This window comes from Sarcophilus harrisii, chromosome 1 (genome assembly GCF_902635505.1).
Source record: "Sarcophilus harrisii chromosome 1, mSarHar1.11, whole genome shotgun sequence".
Lineage (NCBI taxonomy): Eukaryota > Metazoa > Chordata > Mammalia > Dasyuromorphia > Dasyuridae > Sarcophilus > Sarcophilus harrisii.
This window is the reverse complement of record NC_045426.1, coordinates 198,360,547-198,387,560: the sequence shown is the minus strand read 5'-3', so window position 1 is coordinate 198,387,560 and position 27,014 is coordinate 198,360,547. Positions and strand designations below refer to the sequence as shown.

At 34.7% G+C, this 27,014-nt stretch overlaps 1 protein-coding gene across 3 annotated transcripts in view; it reads right to left on the bottom strand.

The window, feature by feature from the left end:
- Nucleotides 1-14,554, bottom strand: part of KCNN2 (potassium calcium-activated channel subfamily N member 2) — a 165,914-nt gene extending 151,360 nt beyond the window's left edge. For 2 of the 3 annotated variants that reach the window (XM_031968442.1, XM_012541133.3), the window contains exons 1-3: nt 14,086-14,546; nt 11,245-12,563; nt 10,473-10,568 (exon numbers count right to left, since the gene is read on the bottom strand). In XM_031968442.1, coding sequence (XP_031824302.1) covers nt 10,473-10,568; nt 11,245-12,563; nt 14,086-14,107 — 1,437 coding nt within the window. In that variant the 5' untranslated portion in view covers nt 14,108-14,546. Of the gene's footprint in view, nt 1-10,472; nt 10,569-11,244; nt 12,564-14,085 lie in introns of all 3 variants that reach the window. The other variant, XM_031968455.1, reaches the window with a different exon arrangement.
- Between the last annotated feature and the right edge of the window lie 12,460 nt (nt 14,555-27,014).

The window sequence follows — 27,014 nt, the reverse complement described above, 5'->3', positions numbered from 1 at the left end:
AATGATTTGTTCTATTCAAATAGACTAAAGGCTATGAAGAAACACCAGTTTTTGTAAAGACAAGATATGCCTATTTATCCAATACAAATTTAGAAATCAAAGTTTAAAATTCAGCAGATTAATAATATGCTGTTTGAAACTAGACATTAGCAGTGGTAAACTATGCATCATGACTTGTAGTCCAAAGGATCATATAATCATAAACAGAGATGGAAAGAATCTAGGGAAAATGTTGGAAATTATTTTGAAAAATGAAAAACATTACACTGTATATATTAAGTTGTGTTTTTTTTTTTTTAAAGCTTAATTTTAAATAGTATCCTATTATTCCAGAATTTAGTAAGGCAAGCAACACATACCATGGTAGTTTGGTAACTGTGACATACTCTCTTATTCCTTCAAAATACTCTCATAATCAGAGTTTTTAGTCAACAAGGCAATTTAATTTAAAATCACAAAAAAGTACAAAAATAGAAAAGAAGCAAAGGTATATCAATATGTCTTTGAATATAATCCTTTGAAAACTCTTGCCATTTTTGATCTCTGAAGTAATGATTAAACACTAGAATGTTCCATTAAAGTATTCTCTTTGTTCACTTTCTAGAATCTAATGTCATTCTTTGGGACTACTTGGATTCCAATTAACAAATAACTGCTATTTTCTATCAGGTAGTGAATAAGCTCAGAAATTGAGAACAGAACCAAAATGACACATTAGAAGCAGCAACTCAGTTGAACTTTTCCAACATTTCCCTCCAAACAACTTTCAAATATTTCCTCAAATTAACTTTTGGAACAGCAGAGTTAAAAAAAGTTCAAGATGACATTTTTTTCCCCAGCTAAGACAACTTGGGAGGTTCACAAGAGAGGTTTGTGACACTGGGGTGGGAGGAGCACATATGGCAGCAACCTCATGAATGCTTTGGTTATGGTTGTGAAAGTGGAAGCAGTAGCACCTTCTATAGAACTCTCACCTCTGAGATGAAGACTGGATAATTAAGCAAAAAGGGGATGCAAGGAGTGATGACCACAAGTGTGAAGACCAGGAAAACAGTCAGCACACATCACTCTGAATCACCCTACCTTGAAAACACTAAAAACTTGCACATCTCCAGAACTAACTCTGAAAATAGCAGCATAAGAAGTCTGAAACTTAGAACAGTGCCTCTCCAACCCTAAGTGTACAGAACCCAATTTTAACATAACATAACATTAACATAATTTAACATAAAATACAAAGTCAAGAAGTAGGCTGGAAAAATGAGCAAACAACAACAAAACCATAAAAAAGCTACTATGGTGGCAAAGAAGATCAAGCCATAAATTCAGAAGAAAACAATGAGAAAACAGCTTATGACCAAAGTTGCAAAGGAAAATGCTATTTGGACAAAAAGCCCAACAAGAATTCCTGGAAGAATTAAAGACAAATATAAGAGTAGTAGAGAAAAAAATTGAGAAAAAAAATGAATGATGAAAAAAATTATAAAAGGAGAATTAACAGGTTAGTAAATGAGGTACCAAAAAATTGGGGAAAAAAATAACACTTTAAGAAAACATAATTAGCTTAATGGCAAAAGATGCGCAAAAATTCACTGAAGAAAAGTATTCCTTAAAAAGCAGACTTGACCAAATGGAAAAAGAGGTACAAAAGGTCACTGAAGAAATAATTCCTTTTTAGAATTTTCAATAGTATTTTATTTTTTCAAACACATGTAAAGATAGTTTTCAACATTCATTTTTGTAAGAGTTTGGGTTCCAAATTTTTCTCCTTCCTTCCCTTCCTTTCCCTTTCCCCAAGACAGCAAGCAATCTGATATAGATTAAATATGTGCAATTCTTTTAAACACATTTCCATATTTGTCGCATTGTTCAAAGAAAATGATATCGAAAGGGGAAAAATCAAGAGAAAGGAAAAAAAAACCCCAACAACTACAAACAAACAACAACAACAACAAAAATAAAAATATTATGCTTTAATTCACATTCACTCTTCATAGTTCTCTCTCTCTGGATGCAAATGGCATTTTCCATCTCAAGTCTATTGGAATTGTCTCGAATAATGAATTATTATATTATTGATAATTAATAATGTAGTGAACTTGTCCAACTAATACCAAGAAAGCCCAAAGGGCTTTTACCCTTTGACTGAGCAATACCACTATTGTATTTATACCTCAAAGAGGTCAAAGAAAAAGTACTTATATGTACAAAAGTACTTATGAAACTTCAATTGGAAATTGAGGGGATGCTCATCAATTGAGGAATGACTGAACAAGTTTTGTCTGATTGTGATAAGAGAACTACTGTGCTATCCAAAATGAAGAAGGAAGGTGGTTTCAAGAAAACATGACAAGACCCATATGAACTAAGGCAAAGTAAAATGTGAAGAACTGGAAGAACATTATGTACAGCAAGAGCAATGTTATAATGATGATCAACTATGAAAGATTTGGCTACTGTGATCAATACATTAGTCCAAAATCACTCCAAACAACTCATGAGGAAAAAATTCAACATACCTTCAGAGACAGAACTTATGAACTTGGAGTACAAATTGAAATAAAATTTTCTCACTATACATTTTTTTGTGAAATGGCTAATATAGAAATATGTTTTACATGATTTCACATGTATAATTACTATCATATTGTTTGCCTTGCTAACACATATAAGAAGAATGGGAAGAAGAGAATCTGAAACTCAAAATTTAAGAAAAAGAATGTTTAAAATAAATTATATTTTTTAAAAGATACAACAATATTCTCAGGCTCACAGATTTGGTATCAACCTTAACTCCTCACATAGAATGTGTCAGCAAATCTTTTTTCTATTTTTAGAACATCACTAGTTTCACTAGTTTCTTTCCACTCAACCACCATTCTAGTTAAAGACCCCATTTCCTCTGCCTAGATTATTACAACAATCTTTTTTTTTAATCTCTGAATCAAGCCTCTTTTTACTTTAAACCATTCTCCATTGAGAACTAACGTGATTTTCCTGTAGTATTCACCTGTCAACTCCTTACACAGTACTTCCTATATCCCCTCCATTATCTTTATGATCAAATATGGATTCTTCTAGTATTTAAAACTCCTAATAATCTGGCCCTTTCCTACTTTTCTAGGTATCCTTTAACTTACAATGATATATTGATATATTCCAGTTTTATTAGCTACTTATTTTTCTAGGTAAGATTACGATGATAGCTAACATTTATATAGTACATGCTATGTGCTAGACACTATGCTAAGTATTTTACAAAATATCATCTCATTTGAACCTGACAATAACTCTGGGAGGATAGGTGCTTTTATTATACCCATTTTAGAGATGAAGAACTTGAGGCATATGGAAGTTAAATGACTTAGGCCACACACAATTAGAAAATATTTGAGGCTGGATTTGACTTCAGGTCTTTTTAACTCTAGAGCTAGCACTCTAACCATTGTACTATATGATATTCTAAGTTCTGAAAGTAAAAGGCAGATGATCTTTTGATTTTGTAAAAGTTCTATAAGGCAGATATCAAACTTTTACTTCACAAATAAAAAGTTATTGTTTATTCTATTCAATATGAGAAATTGCAATGGAGATATCTTTTCCAGGGAATAATCTGTATGATAACATTACCATATTTCCACTCCAAGTTGCTAAGGAATAGCTTTATTTAAGAAATAATTGTGCTCTTCCAAAAATTTTGATTTTTTAAAAAATCTAGATCACTCATAGTAACAAATGCTATTCTTATTAAATGTATTGTTTAGAAAGGCAAAAATGAGATTTTTGGTTAGCCTTAGAGTTAGAAGAACCCACGTTGAATTCCTGCTTAGTTATAGATGTAATAGCTGTGTGACAATGGACATGGCACACTCTCACTTCTTTTTTAAATTTTAGAGAATTTTTCAAAACTATTAACTGACAAACTGCTAATTTGCATTAGTGGACAGTTTCCATAAGAGGAAGTCTCTTCATCAATGAAATAATATGTCTTGGAAACCGAACAAAAGATTTATGAGGCTTAAGAAGAAACTCCCAAAGTGAATTGATTACTTATAAAATATTTGAATTTCATTGCCTTTTTATTAAATCCATTTAGAGCTTTTTGGTAGCTTGCCATATTTAGCTTTATAATAGTTTCTGCTGGCAGTAGTCTTTTTTTTTTTTTTTTTTTTTTTGGCTATGCTATGATGTGACCTAGATAAGAAAGAATAAGCCAAACCACTTGTGGTAAACCCCAAAGTATCATTCCTAATTCACTTGTGATGCTACACTGTAAACACATCAGAATGGTTTTATTTAGTGCCAAATACATTAATAATGCAAAGGTCTTTAAACAGGCAGGTAGAATAAATTAGTCCTGAGTGATTTTGTTACTACTGTATACATGAAGTTATAAGAACTGAGAGTCTCATTTCAGGTAATGTGAAATATGCCGATGACCTAGACGCTAGCCATTAACACAACATAACAAAATATTCCCTTCATGTTTATTTGTTTTTACTGATCTCCTATAAATGTCAGTCTATATAATCTCTATAATTCCATCATAAGGGGCATAAAGAACAATTCTAGGGAAATGTCTTCTTCCCTGCTCTCTTCCCTAAATCAGATAAATGCTTTCAGTTTGTTTTGTCCTTGAAATAGTCCTTAATTAAATCATTAGTTGATGGGTTATCAGAAATTAGTGAATGAATAGGAATAAAACTATTTGTCTATAATAGGTTATCATCATTTCTTTAAAGAATTTCACATAGGGCAGGTAGATAGTACAGTGCTGAGTACTGGCTCTGAAGTTAAGATGACCTCAGTTCAAATCTAGTCCCAGATATTTAATATTTCCTAGTTGTGTGACCTTATGCAAGTTACTTAACTCCAATTGCCTCAGGAAAAAAAAAGGCAGTTTAAGAATTTCCGAATAAAGAAGGTACAGTCAAGTAAATAGCTTTTCAGAAGTTGGGAAGAAGGGAGGGGGGAGCTATTACATTTTCTTTTCAGTTTGGAAAGTAACCACTTATTCTATGTCCCAACACACTGGGAGATAGATAAGTAGGCTATGATATTCAACTACTGAAATCCACTTTGGCTGGGGGCAGGAGGGGGTGTGGGAAGGAGAGGTAAGGCAAAGTGTGAAAGTGTAGGTGAGGGAAGAGAAAGGCCAAACACTTAAGTGAGTTTCTTTGTGTTTATCTCTGTCCCTTTCCTTCTTTCTTCCTTCCCACATTTTTTCAAACCATATACATCCCTATTACATTAAAAGAAAACTTTTAAAAAATTAGGGTCCCTGTACCCAACAGCATAGCTATTAATAGAAATATCTCTACCTAAAAGCAAGGGCAAGGGATTTCTAATTTTATATAGTCAAATAATAGCCAAGTAAATGACAAAATCTAACATTTCTAATATGTGATTTCTTGAACTAAATGGCATCAGAACATTGACAAAATAATCAATTCTCAAAAAAAAGTTTAAAACTTTAATAAACTAACACTTGCAGATAACAAGAAGCTCAGAGATATTTTTAAAACTTTCAACTTATGGAGAAACTATGGGGGAAATTGGCATAGGAATGCTTTGTTGGTGGAGTTGTGAATTGATCCAACCATTCTGGAGAGCAATTTGGAATTATGCCTGAAAAGCAACCAAACTGTTTGATTCAGAAATACTGATACTAAGTCTATATCCCAAAGAGATGACAAAAAAGGGAAAAAGAACCCACATATTAAAAAATACTTATAACAGCTCTTTTTGTGGTGGCAAAGAATTGCATATTGAGATGATACCCATCAATTCTGGAATGGCTCAACAAGTTGTGGTATATAAATATAATGGAATACTATTGTGCTAAAAGAAATGATCAGAAAAACCTGGAAAGACTTATGTGAAATGGCACTTACTTAAGGTAAGTAGAACCAGGAGAACATTGTACACAGTAACAGCAACACTGTGAGATGATCAGCTGTAACAGACTTAGCTCTTCTTAGTAATACAGTAAACCAAGACCATTTTGCGTTGTGATGGAATATGTTATCCACATCAGAGAAAGAACTATGGAATATGAATGCAATTTGAAGCACAGGTTTTCTATGTGAGGTTTTAGTGTTATCTTTCTCATGTTCTGTTTCTTCTTTCACAACATGACTAATGTGGAAATATGTTTTAATATGATTATATGTATAATCTATATCAGATTGCTCGCTATCTTGAAGAAGGAGAAAAGGAAAGAGAAAAGGAGGAAAATTTGAAACTCAAAATCTTATAAAAATGAATTTTGAAAAGTATTTTTACATGTAATTATAAAAATGAAGTAATATTAAGTGGAAGAAAAGCTCCCAAAACTTTTAACTTAATCAATAAAGTCATCTTCTTTCCTAGAAGTAGACCTATCCATCTATAATAAGGGAAAGAGGATGGTTGTACAGGTTCAAATTGTAACTGGGACTTATTACCTGTGTGACTTGGGGCAAATCACTTTATATCTCTGAGACTCCTATCCATAAAATAAGCAACCTTCATCTACCAAAATATATCACAATCCTTCTATTGCTTAAACTTAAAGTTTTTATGTCCAATTATTTTCTCATTTTCATTCTATAGCTAAATTCAGCTAGGTTGATCTTCAAACAATAGGCTGAAGAAGCAATGTATTCTCTGTGTAGATTATTACTCATCTTGTAATCTTCTAAATCAATAGATTATATTTGTTGTTATTATTTTGTTCAAATCTGTGATTTTATCTGTATAGGAAATAGAGTGAACCACTCTACCAATGTAAATGTGCTACTACTTTACAAGTACATAGTCATAGAGAGTTGACTGGGACATTATGAGGCCAATTAACTTGCTGAACATTACATAGCCAGCATGTGGCAGAACTGGGATTTAAAACTCCAAAGCCAGCTCTTTCTCTCTCAATACTAGGATGGTAACCATAAAGAGAAGATATTAAAAATGACAGCCAGATATTCTAGATTATAAAAATAAATTCAAGATGAAGTTTTGAAAAACAAATCAATTCACAAAATATTGATTTCCTATCACATATTATACTAAAATGTTTGGCAAATCAAAGAGACTTCTTTATAATGAATATGGATGTTAATCTTGAATCAATATATATGCAGGATATACATCTGCAATACTGGATATTGAGGCAAAAATACATGTGATTAGCAGCCACCTAGTGAAAAGGGTAGCTAAGTAGTTGGTTCAGTGTTCATTGTGCCAGGTCTGAAATCAGGAAGATTCCTCTTCCTGAGTTAAAATCTGGTCTCAGACACCTACTAGTTGTGTGGCCTGAGCAAGTTACTTAAGCCTGTTTGCCTCAGTTTCTTCAATTGTAAAATGAACTGGAGAAAGAATGGCAGAGCTCAGTATCTTTGCCAAGAAAACCCCAAAATGGGGTCATGAAGAGAGAATACCACTGAACAATAGAAAATGAAATGGAAGTTTTCTCTATTAGTAATACAGATTTATATGTAACATTTTGCATACATGTTTGAATTCATTCTTGAGTTAAAAGAAAATATGACACTTTTGTTGCCCTCTACTTTCTAAATTGGTGGACTCAATAATTTTTTTCCTCCCTTCCCCTTTCTCCCTTTTTTTTTCTTCCTTCTTCTTTCCTCCCTCCTTTCCTTTTACCTTTTCTTCCTTCCTTTATATCAGCTGCTTTAAAAAGCATCTCTTGAATAGAAATTTGGGGGAAAATGTGATTTAAAAAAACACATCAGAGGTAAAATGATTTTCATTTAAGAAAAAACACTTAAGATATAATATTTTAAAAGCTGCATATCTATATTGGATAAATGATATTTGTATGATAGTGTTTAGTTTTTATCCTGAATTTACAAAAGATTCTTAATCTTGTGATTTGAGTCACAAATCACATACAATCCAAACTTGTAGAAGTCTTTTTCAATCCTTAATGATAGTGCTTCCCTCTGTGATGATTTCCAATTTATACTGAATAAATGCTGTTTGTGAAATTATTTACATATTGCCCATGTTTGGCACATAACATAAAATGTGCTTAATAAATGTTTATTGCCTTGACTTGACAAAAGTAATACAATATACTGAAGTGATTCCAATAAGAAAAAGGAAATATTACCTTATTGAAATGTTAGTGTCAAATTCATTAGAACAAACTGTCCGGCAGGAAACTATTACATTTCAGGCAGAGCAAATACACTTCCCTAATTCTAGCATAGTAACTTTTGTTAAGTTTTAGTACTTATGACACTTGAAATATAGTGTCAAAATTACATATGGATGTATATTAATATGTTGTCATCATGCATTAGGTTTCTGTATGGTTTTATTTTGTACACACAGAAAAGCAATAATCATAATGATTCAAATCTTTTAGTTACTTTTATTATGAACACATTAAACAGGTGGGGAAAATACTCCTTGTCATTATTTTTTATAGTTTTTCCCAAGAACATATGAAGTTATGACTTGTAATGTTACCTGTGACCCTGTCAAGTCTTTTGTGACTGTTGAGTAATTTAATGTAACTACTCTGCTTTAGGGTTGAAAACAAAATGTAACATAAAGTTGTTTGATGATGAAATATCATCACATTAACTACAGGGGAGGAAATCATTGAGTAGTAAAAGTTGTTCTTAATCAAAATCTCAAAGTTGAGAAAAAAAACTTAAATATTACTGAAATTTTGCATAATTGAACCAAAGAAATATAAGTATCATGTTTCAGCACCATTTTTGTGGGGAGGTTTTTGGGAGGGGAGGAAGGAGAAAAGGGTGTCATCTGATTACAAGAATAAGAGAACATACTGAATTTTAGAAATTATATCTTATAATACTTTTTTCTAATTAGAACAATCCACTGTGATACAACCTAGGAATGAAAAGCAAAGCTCTAAAATTAATAAAGAGGTATATAATTTAAATTGTACGTGTTTACTGAGGTTGCTCTGCAAGTAAGATTTCATTCAGTCTTTGTACCTAACCTGTTTTTCTTCCCTAATCTTATTGTCTTCCTAAATGTGACCTTCCTTTATTTCAGAGTAATCGAAAACTAGAAGTGATGACATCTTTCTCTTTGGAATCTCCAAAACATACAATATACATGTATGTATGCATGCATGCACATATATTTACATAGTTATAGAAATGTACATATACATATATGTATTTTTAAATTATCTAAAATTTTTTCCCTTTCAATGTTAGCTGGTTAATTTAGCATAAATAATTTATTTAGTTGAAAGTACTAACTGTATGCTAAATAAGAAAACTCCTATAAGGAAAGCATTAATCAACTTAAATTTGAGGTTTAAATGTTTAAAGAAAATAATAATAATGTCATAGAATTAATTACAAGATAAAATCAATCAAGTCTCTCTAGTTCTTCAAAATAAAAAACATTCACTTCAAAACATTTATGTATCAATAATGAAATTATTCACAATCTATGACTCTTTGACCTTGTGTCATTGGTGTGGAGAATTTCCAATGAGGAACTCTCTTATACCTGTTAAAAAGCATAAACATACAGCAATTTATCACAAGGTATTCTGTGGACACTGAGGTTATTTTTCTTGCCCAGGATCACACAATGTGTGTCAAGAAACAAAATTAATTTCTTATCTCCCTAACTCTAACACTAAGCCAAACTTCCTACTTATAGATATATCAATTTAAAGAATGAAAGAATGTTCTATTATAATATATAAAATACTCATTAATAAGAGGAAAGCAGGCTGAAAAACTGTACTTAATTTTTGTTTTAAATTTTATTTCTTCTTTTAAAGCTTGACTCACAGGGAATTATTTTTGCTGTTTGTCCACTAGATGGCTATGAATTCCTCCACATATTCCTTCACACTTGAAAAGAAATAAAACATTAAAAAAAAAAACAAAAAAAAAAAACTTAACAATACTTGACTATAAAGTGAAACATGAAGACATCAAACATGCTAAGGTCTTGAGAAAAAAAAAAAAACCCTAAAGATTAGAGAAAAAGGAGGAGGGTGAACAGGAAGGGGAAGAGAAAAAAAAAAAACTAACTTAAAGAATTGTGAGGGGAGAGTTAAGGACAAGGGAAAGAGAAAAATTTGGATCACAAGGTTTTGCATGGGTGAATGTTGAAAACCATCTTTGCATGTATTTTGAAAATAAAAGCTATTATTATTAAAGAAAAAATAATAAAAAAAAAATTTAAATCCTAGAGTCAAAGTACCCAAGAAGTAGTTATATTCCTACACAGATATTTACAGCTCTGTTGAGGACAACAAGAAACATTCTATTCTATTCAATTTTTAATATGAAAATCACCATACTATTTCACTAAATTTGTTTTTATGTCAGTTTACTCTCTTAGACTTGCAAGCTATGTCCTTGTAATCCCATTAGGCCAGGAAAAAAAAAACCACAACTTTTTTTAAAAGTCTGACTGATTCTCTCATAAAGCATTTCCACAATTCATAAAAACAGCATGTTTATTACCTGGATCTCTCTGGCGTGATACACAATAATAAGACCAAGCAGGATAATTGTGGAGAGGCTGATAAGGCATTTCAGAGCTAGGGAATATAGGGATGCCTGAAAAAGAGACAATAACTTTATTTTAAAACCACATTAAAATGGTGTGTCAATTTTTGCTATCTCCTACAATAACACACTGAGACAAGCAGTCTCTGCTAAGGAAGTGAAGCCTCCCTCTTTCCCTAACTGCCCTTCATTCTGCCTCTGGGATTTAACAGGGACTAGGGTATTGAGCATAAAGAGGATAAGGTAAGAAGGTGATCTTTGGGACCCAGCTAAAAGTCGCAGAACTACAGAAGACTAACTGAATAAGAGGAAATCAGGAAGAAAAGTTACTATGAGCTTAAAGGTGCAGTAGAAAGGAAGCAAAGTCAAACACTGGTACACAGTAGACCTCCTGCTGACCCTGAATTATTTATTTAATTTGCAGGAATAACAAGACAGAACTCTTCCCAGCACCTTGGGCAGCAGCAAGAGGCACTTCCAAAATGCTCTCTGGATCAAAGTAGGCATCCTGAATGAAACCAAAGAGCTCCAGAAAAGGAAGGAGCTATGCAGGCCCAAATGTCTTTAAGAGTCCCCACTCTTCCAAGCACAGATCCACCCCATATTTGACTGTGCCTGTCTAATCTAAGTAGTGTAACAGTCCAAAGGTAGAGTGGTTAGTGATTCTGTGTGTGCCCAATCATCCTAGGGAAGGGAATGGAAAAGTGTTTGAGTCAGAAGAGTGTACCTTGTCGTAGGCGCCCCAGGACAGCTCAGTCTCAATGACCATGACCACAATCCCGAACATGCCGAAGATGAGAGCGTAGTCGCTGAGCCGCTTTCTCTTCTCAAACAAGGCTCTCCGAAGGCCTAGCCTGTAACCTATGTTCTGGTTTTTCTTCTTGCTAGACTTGGTCCCGCCGCTGCTGCCCGGTCCGGGGCTTCTCCCACCTCCACCCCCACCTCCTCCATCTCCTCCACCACCACCACCACCACCACTCCCGTACAGCGCTAGATTGTTAGAGTTATTGTGCTCGGGCTTGGACACTACTATCTCCGGGGCTGAGGAAGAGGGGGCAGCAGGAGGAGGAGGAACCACTGCAGCTGGGGAATTAGATCTACATCCTCCAGAAGCTGAGGGCTGCAGGGGCTGAGACTCTGAGTCCATCTCATGCAGGTTCCTGCGGGAGGAGCTTAAGTTGCTGAGTGGACGCATCACTCCTCCGTTGTACCTGCAGCTGCTCATGGCTATTTCAGTGAAGGGGTTGCTTTCCCGGCGAACCTGCTGCAGCTGCTGCTGCTGGTGGTGGTGATGGCGATGGTGGTGGAGGTGCCCGCTGCCACCGCCGCTGCTTCTGAGGCTGCTAGTGGGGCTGGCAGCCTGCTGCAAGCTGCACTGGTGGTACTGGGAAGGGTATTGGTACTGTGGGAACTGCTGTTGCTGCTTCCTGGGGACACTGGCATGGCTAGATGGATTCAGCTCACCCACATTGAGCTGGCTGCCCCTCCGAGAAGAACAGCAGCAGCAGGATGAGGTGGAAACAGGCGAGGAGTTGCGGGTTCCAAAAACGCTGCCGGGTGATGAGGTGCGGAGCAGCAGAGGCAGATTATCCCCTACCCTTCCCCCCGCCACCTGGGCGCTGGAGGAGGCGCAGCTGTTGCACTGAAGGCATGAGCTACTGCCGCTACTGCCCGGTTGCCACTGGTGTATCTGTGGCGGCGGCGGCTGCTGCTGCTGCTGCTGGTGGTGGTGATAGTAATGCTGCTTTGAGTGCTGCTGAAAGGAGAGGCACGGTTTGTCTTGCGTCTGCTGCTGCGGCTGTTGCTGGTTTTGCTGCTGTTGCTGCTGCTCGGGAAAGAAGTCTCGCTGCAACTGCAATGAGGTTTCCATATCAGAACTATTAAAGCTGCAGGGAGACCTGGCGGTGGTGCACCCTGCGCAATGCGTTATGGTAGAAAGAGGGGAGTCCTGCTGCTGGTGAGAGGAAGGGCCCATCCCGGCTCCTGTAGAATCCAGGAGGTGAGTCCTATTGGTCGGCCGTACCAAAACAACGGGCATGACATCACCTGCGGGTAAAAGAGAGCGAGTTGCAGTGCTAGGCTTTGGGGAAAGGAGGGGGGGGGGGGGGGGGGGGGGGGGGGGGAGAAGGGGAGAGGAAGGGGAGTTTTTGGAACTGGGTTGAGAAGAGGGGCGGGGAAGGAAGAGAGGAGGGATACAGTGCATCTCCTGGGCAAAGCGCGGAGAAGAGTGGAAAAGGTGGTTCAAATCTCTGGCTCGGGTGATTTCACTTCCTTAGGTACAGAGGCAAAGGGGAAACTAAGGGACAGGCGGCGGAGCAGCTAGGAGAAACATTGCGGGTGGTGGCGGAGGCCTGGTAAGGATTATCACCGGACTAGCCTCTCTGCTGGAATAGTACAAGTTATGCAAGGAGCCACTTCTCTCCTGCTATGTCACCCCATCCTCATTCCTTGATTCAGCCAAACTGGTCTTCTCTCGTTGTCACATCTGTCACTCCATCTCCTGTCTCTGTGCCTTTGAATTGGATATCCTATCTGCCTGGAATGTACCCATTCCTTATCTCAATCTAAAAGTTTCTTTTCTTTAAAATGCAACTCACAGAACATCTTCTGCATGAAGTTTTTCTAAATCCCCTCAAAGTCTAATGCTCTCCCTCTCAAATTAACTTGTATTAACTATTTTGTATAAATTTACATTTATCAACATATATCCCTGTATATTTTGCTATGTTTATTGTCTTCTCTATTACAAACTAAGTTCTTACTAGTAGGGATTTTATTCTTTTACTTGTATCCTCAGTTCTATGCACCAGCACTTATATATCCCTGTATATTTTGCTATGTTTATTGTCTTCTCTATTACAAACTAAGTTCTTACTAGTAGGGATTTTATTCTTTTACTTGTATCCTCAATTCTATGCACCAGCCCTGGTGCAAATTAGGCATTTAATGAACCTTTGCTGATTGATTTCATTTACAATGCCCCTTCAATCTCTTATCAGAAGGGGAAAGTCAGTGGGTCCTTGGAAAAGGAAAGGTGTGTTATGATTTGGGATATGGAGTAGTGGGTACATGGGAATCGTTTTATTTGTATCCTCTACTAACGAAACTAAACAAGACTTGCCTTATTCCCCTTTCTGATCCTGTCTTAGATCACGCTCCTGAAAAGGAGAAGTCTTTAGTGATGTAGTTGTAGCAGTCACCGTGAGAAACCAGATACTAAGTAGAAAAGGTCGCCCGGTGGCTGTGTCAAGCCTCCTACCTTTGGTATAGCACAGGTAACCTGGTTCTTTGATTCACATCTTTCTGCTGGATTCTTGGTTAGGAGTGTTTCCCCTATCCCTAATCATCTCAGAACCAATTTAGATTCCAGTCTCCGATTTGACTGACAAGGAATGAACAGGAAAGGCAAGCTGTATCTAACAGATGGCGTTGAAGAGATTTGGGAATGGCATGGCCGTGATCTCTTAGAAAAGCCTGTGTTGGAGGCTTTAGGCTGTGTTGGAGTTGAAAAGGGGGAGGGATCGGGGCGGGAATACCAATCCCAAACCATAACTTTGAGAGCCCTTACATTTACGCCTTTTTAGAAACATCTAGGAGTGGTGCCCCAGGCTACTAAGAATGCTTTCTCTGGCTCGATCTGGCTGTCTTCCTAAAGAATCACTAGAATTTCCCTGTCCTTGGGGAAGCTGTGTCCACGTGGGGTCCAGGGAAGTAGATCTCAGTTTATGCTGAATCTCAGTGATGTGGTCCTTCCAACTCCAGCTCCTCCTTTTCTCTCTTCTCTGGTCCCGCCTACCTGCAACACAGACGTTTTGAAACTCCCTCCGGCAAAACCTAGTTTTGACTGAAAGCAAAGCTACTAAGAGAGAGGGAAAGTGTTGGTCAGCTAATTAGCAAGGGGTGGTCACACACCAAATTATTGATATATTTTGTAATGTTAACACTTTTCACAACGAATAACTGGAGATATGGACTATAATGAAAAATAACTTGATATTATAAAATTTCATTAAAAAATTCCAACATTTTATTTTCTCAGCCTGGTTGCATCTTGCATTAGATTGTAAGCTCCTTGAGGACAGGGACTATCTTTTGCTTTTCTTTGTATAGCCAAAGATTAATACAGTGCCTTGCCAATAGTAAGTAATTAATAAATTCTTACTGACCGACCGTCATGTTTCAAAATATGGCAGTTCCTTGGCTTTTCTCCCAAACTTTCTTGTGAATTAACATTCTTGCTAAGTCAGATATATGAAAACTCCTGTATTGGCCTTTGGAAAATTTGTTCTGAAAACAGTGACTTTAAGCATGATGGAGATTTGTTTTAATGGATTGGCAAAAATACCTTAAGCAGAGGATCACTTTCATTAAGTAATTGAATTGCTAAGCTGGATCCAATTTCTTGATATTCTACTCTGCAACATCCCTAAAGTTGGTCACCTGCTGCCTGTTTCTCTCTGTGTTTTTCCAAGAGTATAAAGTGAATAATTCATTTTAGTAGATCTCTTAGCAAATGTAATCTGTGAATTGAAGAGATGTTTTTTCTTCCTTGTATTTAATAAATGGTCAAAAGAACGTTTGGGGGACAACCTAACTATTCCCAGTAATAAACTATAATTGACTTTAAGAATTTCTACACACACACTTCCTCATTATTCTTGGTCCACAATATGACAGTCACAATTTATAGGTAAGGATAGTTTGGCTGTCCGCAATACATATTTCTCAGCTTCTCAGACATTAGAATTCTATGATCACATGAGAAGTCTGATTCAGATAATATCTGATCAGAGCAAACATACTTTATTAATTTCTAAGTGACAAATGTTGTTGGGAACATTTGGTTTCTGTACCTTCATAATCAAAAGTTTCATTAATAAGTAACATCTTTTGAAGGATTATTTTTAAATCAAACTCATTTAGCCAGGAGATTAGATTCTATAGTCTAAAATATTTTTCTTCTCTCTCATTTTGAAATTTTATTGTGCATTGTTTTATTGTTATTATTTAATATCCATGAAAATCCCTAAGGTCTTAATTGGGTCAGTTAAGTAAACACCAAATGCTGAATAAATGAAAACATTTAATACTAGGAGTATTTTTGTTAGCTTGTTTTTAAAAATAAAATCATTTGAATGGAGAAAAGATTTTAATACACATAGCCAATTTACACTGCTTAATTTTCCAATTAAGATAAAATTTTCATGGTATTCTTTCAATTACTCTATGTGCTTGAATAGAACCATCTCCAAAGATTTGAATAGTTTAATGAGTTCTCTGACTTAATTAGCTGGTATTTTCTTAATTTTTCAGACTCAAAGATGAAAGAAATCCAAAGAAATGTATAAAAAAATCCAAAGAATACTCATAATTGTATTTTATAGCATTATAATAGAATCTTCAGTATCTCATAAAATTTCTTTTGTTTTTCTATAACATTTCTTAACGAAAAGAGTGACTTTCTTAGCATCAGACAATTTTCAGAATGGTAGATGTAGAACCTATGAAAATTCTCTGTATTACACAGGATGATAGTAGCTTTGCTTTTTTTACATCCTATATTTTCCTATTACAGTATAGGATTGTTTTGCTATTGACATAGGAAGGGTCTGTTATTATTTATTTTTATTGCTCAACCTTTATTAAAGTTCTGATCTGACTTTTCATCATTGTATGAATATGATCCTGGATTAAGGAAGACTATGCCAATGAAGTGCAAGCCCTTATGGTTCTGAAAAAACTTCGAATACCACCAGGAAATCAGTTGTTTATCTCTTACCAAAACTAGACCTATGGTCTTATGCCTGGCCACTAAGTGGTAAAGGTATTATTGTTATTCCAGCTGACAACTTCTGAAGACTTTCTAGTAAGGTTAAAATTTGTATTAGATACCCACATCAATAAAAAAAAAAGGTTCTTTGAAGTATTAAAATGTAAATACTATATAGAGTTTTCATTAATCCTCGGAGTTCTGAAGATATAGGATGCAATGTGTGTGCAAGAAAATAAGATGGCAACATTAAGGATTGCCTAAAAGAAAAAAATCGGAATTCAGATATAGTATCTTTCATTCTTATTAACAATTGGCTATATATTTTTGAGATCCACTACCATAGTCTTGTTGACATACTTATTTAAGGTCTATTAGTAACTTAGTGTTTTATTGCTTTGTACTGTTATCATCACTTTGTTACATAGTAATATAACCATATCCTGGAATATTGATTTATATTGTTATTAGATGTACAGTTTAGAAATGTTTGTATTTTCATCATTTCTATTTTTTGTGTTAACTGAAAATTGACAAATGAGAAATTTTTACAAATTGTCAACACTATACTGCTTCTCATCTCTTTTTGTATATATTATTTTGTATCTGTCATGTATATAATTTATATATGTGTATCTGTTCTTGAATATACATAATATAGTTTCAGTTACTCAACAGATATTTGAGGTAGGCATAAAAAGGGAAGAATGACAAAAGTAATATGTTTCAGAATATTAGATTTGTTCCCTTGATCTTCCTAGCAAGGCACAAAAGTTTCTGGAGTTTCCTTTTTCAACACAAGGGGTCATACTAATCCACAAAATATATTCAAATTATATAAGTAGTAATTTCATTTACCATTCTTGGAAGATAGGGTTTAAAATTTGTTTCTTAATAAATCAAGTAATTTGCTTATTCAAATTTTATCTTGTTTACACACCCATTTATTTACAATAAGTTCAAACCACAGTATATTTTTTAAAAATACTTGGTTTGTACAAGGTCCTATATACCCTGATACTTAAATGAAACTTATTTGACAATAAATATAAAATACATCCAGAAATAATTTCAGAAATAGGTTAAGAACTAACAAGTGAAGAAATAAAGAAAGGTCTCTTTTTTGGAGGATATGTAATTTGCAAATAAACCTTAAAGGGATGTAAAGAAAGGTGAGAAAGTGGAATGTTCCAGGTATTGAAGCAAAGGCAAGGAGACTGAGATGACAAAGAGTAAGGTATGGTAAACAGTGCATAAAACAAGTTTGCTTTAATATAAATTACACAAAGGGTTGACTTTTATCCGCTCTACATTTTGAATATACAGCAGAAACCCCTTATGCTTGCAGTCTATTATCATATAGGTTTAGATATGGTTACAGTCATTAACCATTTGGCTTTGAACAAATCAGTCTTTCTAGGCCTCAGTTTCTTCATCTGTAAAAGGGATATATTTGGACCAGATTATATTTAATTTACAAAATAATTCTAAATCACTGCTCCCACAATACAGCTATAAATCAGCTATAATACAATTAACTATTAAGCCAAATAATAGCTCTGTCTTCTAAAAGAACATTATGTAGACATTTCACTATATTTAAAGAAGTAATTGCAATAATCATTAAGTCCCTATTCTTTAATACTAACATAAAATATTGCTAGAGGGAGGTACATATATTTGTTCATTCATTTCTGCTAAATAAGTATTCCAAATAATATGGGATAGTTTTAAAATAGAATATTAAAGAGAACCTTTTTAAAAATCTTTTTTTCTTTGCTTTCATTTTCTCCATTGCCTCTTATGCCCACCATTAATCTATGCATTACACAATTTAGAGAAACAGAATTAGTGATGGCTCAATCAAAGTATGATTAAATCAGAATTAAACAGAACTAGCATTACAGAAATACAATATCATCACATAGATCCTTCATTCTTCAAAGCCCAGTTCAACTATTTCTTTTTCTTTGACCACCCAGTTAGAAATTATTTTTCATCCATTTGATTTCAGAGGACTTTATGTTCCTTTTATACATTTATAATTTATTTTCTAGTTTGTATTATGTATCTATTATTCACCTTGGTCTACTATACTCAGCAGAAATCCTGATTGCCTACATCTTTGTAGTTTCTCCAGCATCTAGCACAATAACTTGTCCCTAAAATGTTTGTTGCTGCTGATTGAATGTTGTACATATAATGGTATTATTATTATTACAAACAATATTTTAGAATTGGAGATTGTTATTGAAAGGAAACATAAGATTTTAGAGGGAGTTTCTTAATTATATGTGAAAGAAGAAACAAATATTGTAAAATGGCATAATCTTAGTACTTAAAACTAGCAGAAACACTAGTATTATTTTTCTTTTTCCAAGTTTAAGAAATGCATTGCCAAAAGCTAGATCCTATTGCATTGCTATATAAGCCCTAAGAGACATTCCAATACTTTTTGCTGTGATTTAAATGATAAGATTATATGTGTAACTTCTATTCCTGTTTGGAAGTATTAACTTTATAGAAAAGTTAAATAAAAACAAACTGAATTTATAATCTAATAATCAAGGTTCAAGGTTCATGTACAGGTATGACTAAAATGTTGATTTTTAAGTAATAAAAATCATTATTTGCAAACATCAAAGTTCTATATAAATGCTAACACCATCACTATTAATTTTTTAATAACAAGAGTTAGCATTTATGTAGAGCATTAAGGTTTGCAGAGTATTTTATGTGTATTATTTTATCTTCACAACAAACAGCTATTATAATTATTCCAGTTTTACAAATGAGAAAACAAAAGTTAAATCATTTACCCAAAATCACATAGCTAGATTTGTCTGGGGTTGAATTTGAACTTTGGTCTTCCTGACAACAGCTCCAACTCTATCTATTGAATCATTTCACTGTCTCAGTCTTTCATATTGGGGCAGTAAGATGGATCAGTACATAAAATACTGGATCTAGAATTAAGAAAGATTTGAGTTCAAATTTAGCCTCAGACATTAGTTATATGACTCTAGCAAATCACTTAACCTCAGTTTCCACTTGTAGAAAATGGAGATGATAATAATAGCACCTACTTCCCAGGGTTGTTGTGAAGATCAAATAGGACTAATAATTGGAAAGCACTTAGCACAGTAACTAGGACACAGTAAGTACTATATAAATGTTATTTATTATTATTATTGCATATTATCCAGAGCTATATATTATAAAAATCTCACCCCCCCTTTCTCCTCATTGCTTCTAGATATTTCACAGGTAATTAGCATATAATATACTAAATATATAGGGAAATGGGAGGAAGTAAAGCTATTATCAGACAATTATAGAATAATAGATTGTAAAGATTCATAAAAATCTGTTTCAATCCCCTCACTTTATAAAGAAACACAGAAAAGCATTGCTATGGAATGGAAGCATAGAGTGCTTAAATTGCAATCAACAGAGACCTGGGTTCAATTCCAACTTCAACACTTACAAGCTATGTCACCATGGATAAGTCACTCAATCTGAGGCTAATAAGTAAGCTTGTTTTGATGAATACTGAGGTAATATATTCAAAGAACTTTGAAAACCTTAAGATACTCTATAATAATGTCAGTTATTTTCTTATACATTATCTGGAATTCAGCTTTAATCAAAATATCCTAGATAAATACCTATAATCATAAAATTTGCCTTTGTAAAATTTTGTCTCATTTGTTATGAAAAAAGTTACAAAAAAAAAGTTTTGATCTGCTGAATCCACAATCAGGATATGGTATTTAGCTCTTCTATTTGTTTTTTATTTTTTATTGTCTAAATAGGGTTTGTTTCCACTAAGTTTTCAAAAAAAGAAAACATTTGAGAGAAGAGGAAAAATTCCAATCCTTATTGCTGATCTGTAAACCAAAATAGATAAATTTTTATTGTATTCTCTGATTTGCCAAGGTATTGTTGGATCTAGAAATCTATATGTGATCAGAATATGCCAGAGACTTTTCAGTCAGAATGATATAATATGGTATCCTTTAATTATTTTTCTTATCTTTTATCCATCTCCACTTCAAGAAATGTGCTTATAATTAATTGATTTTTTTAAAACAAACATCAGAATAAATGAACAAATGCTATACCAGTTTTAAGAATTCTGATTTTTATTTTAATTTTGCACATCTTTTCTCCCTTTTAGTATCTTATTAAGATGTGCTATTAACATTTTTATCTTAATAATTTTTAAACTTTTGGAAAATTTTTCTTTATTAACTGAAGAAACAGATTCTGGTGATAGTCTAGATAGTCTAGTATATCTGGAACCCCCCAAAATGTTAAAAACCAAACGCACCTACTCAGACACTTAACTTTGAGCCTACTTAGCATCAGTGAGGCTGTATGTATTAATCAATAAAAGGTCACAAAACACAGGCTTGCACCAAAAAGCAGCACCATATTTTGCACCATATTTTGGTCCTCTATCCCTTTTCCCAATGTTCCAGAGATGTAGGTTCCAGGTTGCAAAAGTCTGTTGGGATTGTGATAACCAGTTCTACTTAAATACTTCAGGCTATGGAAGATTACAGGAGCCATGAAAGGTAGCCAGAGCTTCAGTGACAATGTACTATGTGCAAGGGAACAAAAGAAGGAAAAGTGTACAGCATGTGTCTGATCAGAAATAGATCTTAACTCCATACCATATTCCTTCACTCCTAGAACCTTGGGAGACCTAGAACTACAGAAATAAAATTAATACTATTAGTATAGCAGTTCTCTGAACTGTTGGTGTCTCATTAGGGAATGAGGACTGAAGAACTCCAGGACAGGATAGTGGAATGGTACATCCCTTGAGGTTGGGGAAGAGAGGAATAGATCTCAACATCTAGCTGGGGCCCTTCAAAGTCACTTGAAGAAGAGACATAGATGGGTAAATTGTGAATTACCTCATTTGCAAGGAAAGCTGACATGCTTTGACATTATCACAGGGGAAGCAATGAAAAAGTGAAGAAGAGGAGAAAAAAAAAGACTAAAATTACTATGATCTCTGAAAGAAGAAAACTCTTTAAGACCTTGAATATAAGCAGTTAAATAAGGAGGGAAAATGTTCACAGCAGAAGGAAAAATAGCATCTAGGTCCAGTAAATTAGTTCAAGTATTTATAAAAAATACTGCAAAACCAAGGAAATTAATCCAACACAAAAGACCCTATGATATTTGAGGAGAACGTGGAACCTCAATGTGCTGCTCCCAATTATTTAAAAAGACAAATGAAAATTATAAGAGCAGAATTTTTGGCTTGCAGAACGAAAATAATGAGCAAAATGTAAAAAGTTGAATGTGAAGGCAAGTCTCACCAAAAAAAACCAAAAGAACAATATATTGGAAATGCAAATACACAGACGTAAAGAACAATTTAGAAGAAAAGCAAAAAGCCATAATATTAAAGGAAAATGCATTCACTATCAAATAAAACTGACTACTGGTAAAGACAGGATAAGTAAAGAAAACTTAAAGATTATAGAATATAGCTTCTAGTGGAAACTGCAGTAAGGAGGTTCCCCCCTCCCTCCACCTTAGATTGCTTCTGTTCTAACAATTTGACAATGATTCTAAAGTCTGGCTTTAATATCAGTGCTACCAAGGTCCCCCTTCCCCCTACCCCTATCCTGACCTTAGAGGGCGTCTGGTTCTAACAATCTGTCCATCAATAATTGTAAAAGTCTTCTGGCCTAAGAATAGAATAATATTTTTTCCTTTAGACTTTAGGGAAGATATGTTAGTGATCCTAAAATCCTCTGAGTGCGATTGTTCTGACAATCTATCAATGATTCTTAAGGCTTCTGGTTTTAGAATAGTCCTACAAACATTACTTTCAGATAATCAGTTGGTTAGTATAATCTAGTTCCTGAGACAATAGTGAATAAACCACTCTTCAAACCTACCTGAAGCCATAAAATTAGCAAATAAATATCATGAAGCTCTGGTATAACTGTCCTATAAATCTATCTTCTTGCTCTTGGTTCTTTGCTAAATTCTTTTGGAATTTAGCCTGATTCAATTGGCGTTACAATTATAGTAAACTTTACCCCTTGACTTGAATGGGTTCAAGCCTGCAAATTCCTTATGACACCGATATGCAAACCCCGAACCTTTTGGGTTCTCCTTTTGAACCTCAACAATAGATCTTCCAGAAGAATATGATAAGACAAAGAACCTGAACACCAATAGAAGAAAATTGTCCTGAACTTTGGAATTCAGAAAAATGGAATACTAAATGAAAGATTTCACACTGTTTCCAGAAAAAAAAATCCAAGGTTTCAAACTCTAATCATAAGTGATTAAACTGAACAATTCATTTAGCAAGTGATCAGGACAAAGACTTTCTTTCTTTCTTTCTTTTTTTTTAACATTTTATTTTATTTTTCATAATTATAACTTTTTATTCACAGAACCCATGCCTGGGTAATTTTTTACAACATTATCCCTTGTACTCACTTCTGTTCCTACTTTTCCACTCCCTCTCTCCACCCCCTCCCCCAGATGGCACCCCCTCCTCCTATACATGTTAAATATGGCACAGTATATCCTAGATACAATATATGTGTGCAGAACCGAACAGTTCTCTTGTTGCACAGGAAGCATTGGATTCAGAAGGTAAAAATAACCCGGGAAGAAAAACAAAAATGCAAACAGTACATTCATTTCCCAGTGTTCTTTCTTTGGGTGTAACTGCTTCTATCTATCATTGATCAATTGAAACTGAGTTAGATCTCTTTGTTGAAGAATACATCCTCATACAGTATCGTTGTTGAAGTATATAATGATCTCCTGGTTCTGCTCATTTCACTTAGCATCAGTTCATGTAAGTCTCTCCAAGCCTCTCTGAATTCATCCTGCTGGTCATTTCTTACAGAACAATAAATAATATTCCATAATATTCATATACCACAATTTACCCAACCATTCTCCAATTGATGGGTATCCATTCATTTTCCAGTTTCTAGCCACTACAAACAGGGGTGCCACAAACATTTTGGCACATACAGGTCCCTTTCCCTTCTTTAGTATCTCTTTGGGATATAAGCCCAGTAGTAGCACAGCTGGATCAAAGGGTATGCACAGTTTGATAACTTTTTGAGCATAGTTCCAAATTGCTCTCCAGAATGGTGTATGTATTCACAGTTCCATCAACAATGTATTAGTGTCCCTGTTTTCCCACATCCCCTCCAACATTCTGCGTTATCTTTCCCTGTCATTCTAGCCAATCTGACAGGTGTGTAGTGGTATCTCAGAGTTGTCTTAATTTGCATTTCTCTGATTAATAATGATCTGGAACATCTTTTCACATGGCTAGATATAGTTTCAATTTCTTCATCTGAGAATTGTCTGTTCATATCCTTTGTCCATTTATCAATTGGAGAATGGCTTGATTCCTTATAAATTAGAGTCAGTTCTCTATATATTTTGGAAATGAGGCCTTTATCAGAACCTTTGACTGTAAAAATGTTTCCCCAATTTATTGCTTCCTTTCTAATCTTGTCTGCATAGTTTTATTTGTACCAAAACTTTTTAATTTGATATAATCAAAATTTTCTATTTTGTGATCAGTAATGATCTCTAGTTCTTCTTTGGTCATAAATTCCTTCCTCTTCCACAGGTCCGAGAAGTAAACTATCCTATGGTTTTCCAATTTATTGATAATCTCATTCTTTATGCCTATTGATGTTATATGGAATTTTGATCCATAGTTTAAGAAGCTATTTTCTAAAGGGCAGTGGACTTGCAGGATTCAACCAAGGATAACCTAACCAGAAATTTGAGCTTAATCATAAATGAAAGTAGAGGGAATTCAAGATTAAAGAGGCATTTGAAGCATTCCTAGAAAGCAAACTAGAATTGAAGGAGATCATTTGCTTTTCAAACTGGACAACAGAAATGCAAGAGGGATAAACAAATAAAGCAGCTTGTACTGTAACTGTAAGGGAATGACAGCAGAGAGACTAGTAAGAGGCTGACTCATATTGATTTTTTTGTCTGTAGATCCTTTCAACAAAATACAGTTTCCTTTAATTTTCTGAATGTTAGTTTTTACATGGTAACTTCTGCTTTGTTTTTTGGTTTTTTAATTTACTTAGTTCATAACAAGATTATTGTCCTACCTTGGGAGAAGGGAAAGGAAAGGAAGGTCATACATAGAATTGTTGTGCCACAGTTCTCTTTTATTGTCCTGACTCAGTTTCTCTAATTGTTCTACCTCAGTTTCTCTAAATTGGCCCTACCTTGGTTTCCTTAATTGTTCTGCCTCAAAACCCTTAATTACAACAACTCCCCTCTTCCCCCTCCCCTCCACCAAAGACTGATATAACTCAGGGCTATTTGCTCTAAAGTTATAAATTGTCAATGTGTAAACTCAGAAAGGGCAACTCCAGACACTGGAGTCTAACATTGTTTTAACTCCTAGTTTGTTAGAATTTATGGTCCTACCCCCCACAACCTATCAAAACTGGATTTAAGGTTCTTACCTGGAGATTCCCCTTCACCAGAGTTTGGCCTCCACCCCCCTGCCTTTGTTTAGCTACTGTATATAAATATGTCATAGAGAACTTGCATTAGCTGTTGGATGCTGGATTCTTGGAGACGATAGTCTCATTCAGCCCTGGGATCAAACCATGGATCCATTTGATCCCAGTATATCTTTCCCATTTAATAAATTATTTAAAAACTTTCTAATCTCTATCTTGCCTCAGTTTCTCCAGCATTACAAAATTCAGTCTGGTTGAGGAGGAGTGATTAGACCCAGAAAGGGTCTCATTTTGAAAGTAGATTTTGAAGTAGATGGGAAAAAAAGATGATCAAGATGAGGGAGTGGATCAGTATTGTACTGCATAATCAGGGCTGTGGTAGGGGGTTGGAAATGTCCTTTCATAGAAGAGTGTCCTCTCAGTCAGCTGCAGGAAATGGCATTGTTTAGGGAGTGAGATACAATTTAAAACTAGAATCCAAAGAATAAATTCTTTAAGACAGTGTCAAAAACTGCCCAAATAGCAGAGCCTAGAATGATTAATTTGGAGATTTTGATTCTATGAGGAATACAGAGAAGAAATTGGATAATTAGAAGGGTCATGAACCAAAGAATGAGGGTACAGAATAGACAGAAAGAAAGGATAGATATTGAGGAGAATAAAAAAAAAAAAAAAAAGCCCTCTCTAGCGAAGGCTAAAAAAAGAGAAATGTTAAAAATTAATGAATAGAATTAATTGATGAAGAGGTGTACTTGACTAATAGAAAAACAGGGAGGGAGGAATTATATAACCAGAAAAAAAAAAGATAAAAAATAACTAATAAGCAAATGCTAAAGGAAGAGGACTAGCATTAAGAAAATAGCCAATGGGAATATGAATTTTTAAAAATTAAGATTAGCCTGGTGGGCTATAGGGACAGGTATTGACAGATGACTTGTTGAATTTAAGGGGATCTTTGTTGCAGTGAGACCTAGTAGAATTCTCACAGCTACTCTCTGAAGCAAACAGGGAGGGACATCAAAAGGATTATCTTGACCTTAAGTGGGTCTTTTGTAATCCTTAAATGGGGCTTTATTGACTTGGGCCTTTGTTATCATGACCCCATAATTACTATATCCAATCAAAAGGCCAAGCTATAGATGTCAATTCTGAGATTATTTTTCTCCTGTAAAAGAATCTACTTTTAACCCGTTTCTTTGCTAATTCCTTTTTAAGAATTTAGTCCACCAGTCAATGGCTTAACTCCTCTAACTCCTTAAGGAATTTATCCACTTACTAAGGGTCATAATGGATAGTTCCTTATGAACTTGTGTGGCTCAGGATGGTGAGGGGTCACCATTTAATTAAAAAAGCTGGAGAGATCTCTAGGAGCAAAGCAAAAGTTTGTTGTACCTTCTTGTGAGAATCAGGTGTCCTTCCTGTTGAGCAAGCAATCAAAGGGAGGAGGCACCTTTTAAGACAGGTTTGACACTTTAAATAGTCCCTAATGCAAATATCCTTCCCACCACTGACCCTCATCCTTATTGGCTGAGGGTCTTACATTCTAAATGCAGAAACTACTCAAGAAATTGAACTTGGCCAATAAGTACATAGTTGCCCATATTTGATCAAAATAAGGAGAAAATGATGTTATGGGAGTGTAGCAGGAAGGAGACTTAAATATGCCCTTGAGTCAATGCTCAAAGACCTTCAGGCCTACTCAAACTCTGAAGTAGATGAAACCTTACTTGATTTTTACAACTGTCTTGAAAGATCTCACCTATCTCATATAAACTCATATGGTATCTTTCCCCTTTGTAAATGTTAAGGTTCCACTAGGGAATTTAGCTCACATTTTTCCTCTTGTTCCTAGTCAATTTGGAATTTAGGCTGCCAGTCAATGGCATAATAATGACGTCTTTATCTCTTGATTTGGATATGGTCTAAGCCTACAAATTCTTTTGAGATACCTTGCAACACCTGTCCCAAACCCCAATATATTTCGGGGATTCAACAACCCTGCACTCCAACATGGTGGCCCATATGGGGAGAGTTTTTGAACCTCAAAATACTTTTGGAGGTTGAGCACTTCTGCACCACTGTACTCCACCAACACTGTATTTACAGAAGAAGAGAAAAAATTATAATTTGATAAAAACCAATATGAGATATTTGGTGGAAAATATAAACTTTTATAATTTTAAAGAAGAGTAGATTAAACCAACAAAATGAAAAAGAGCAACA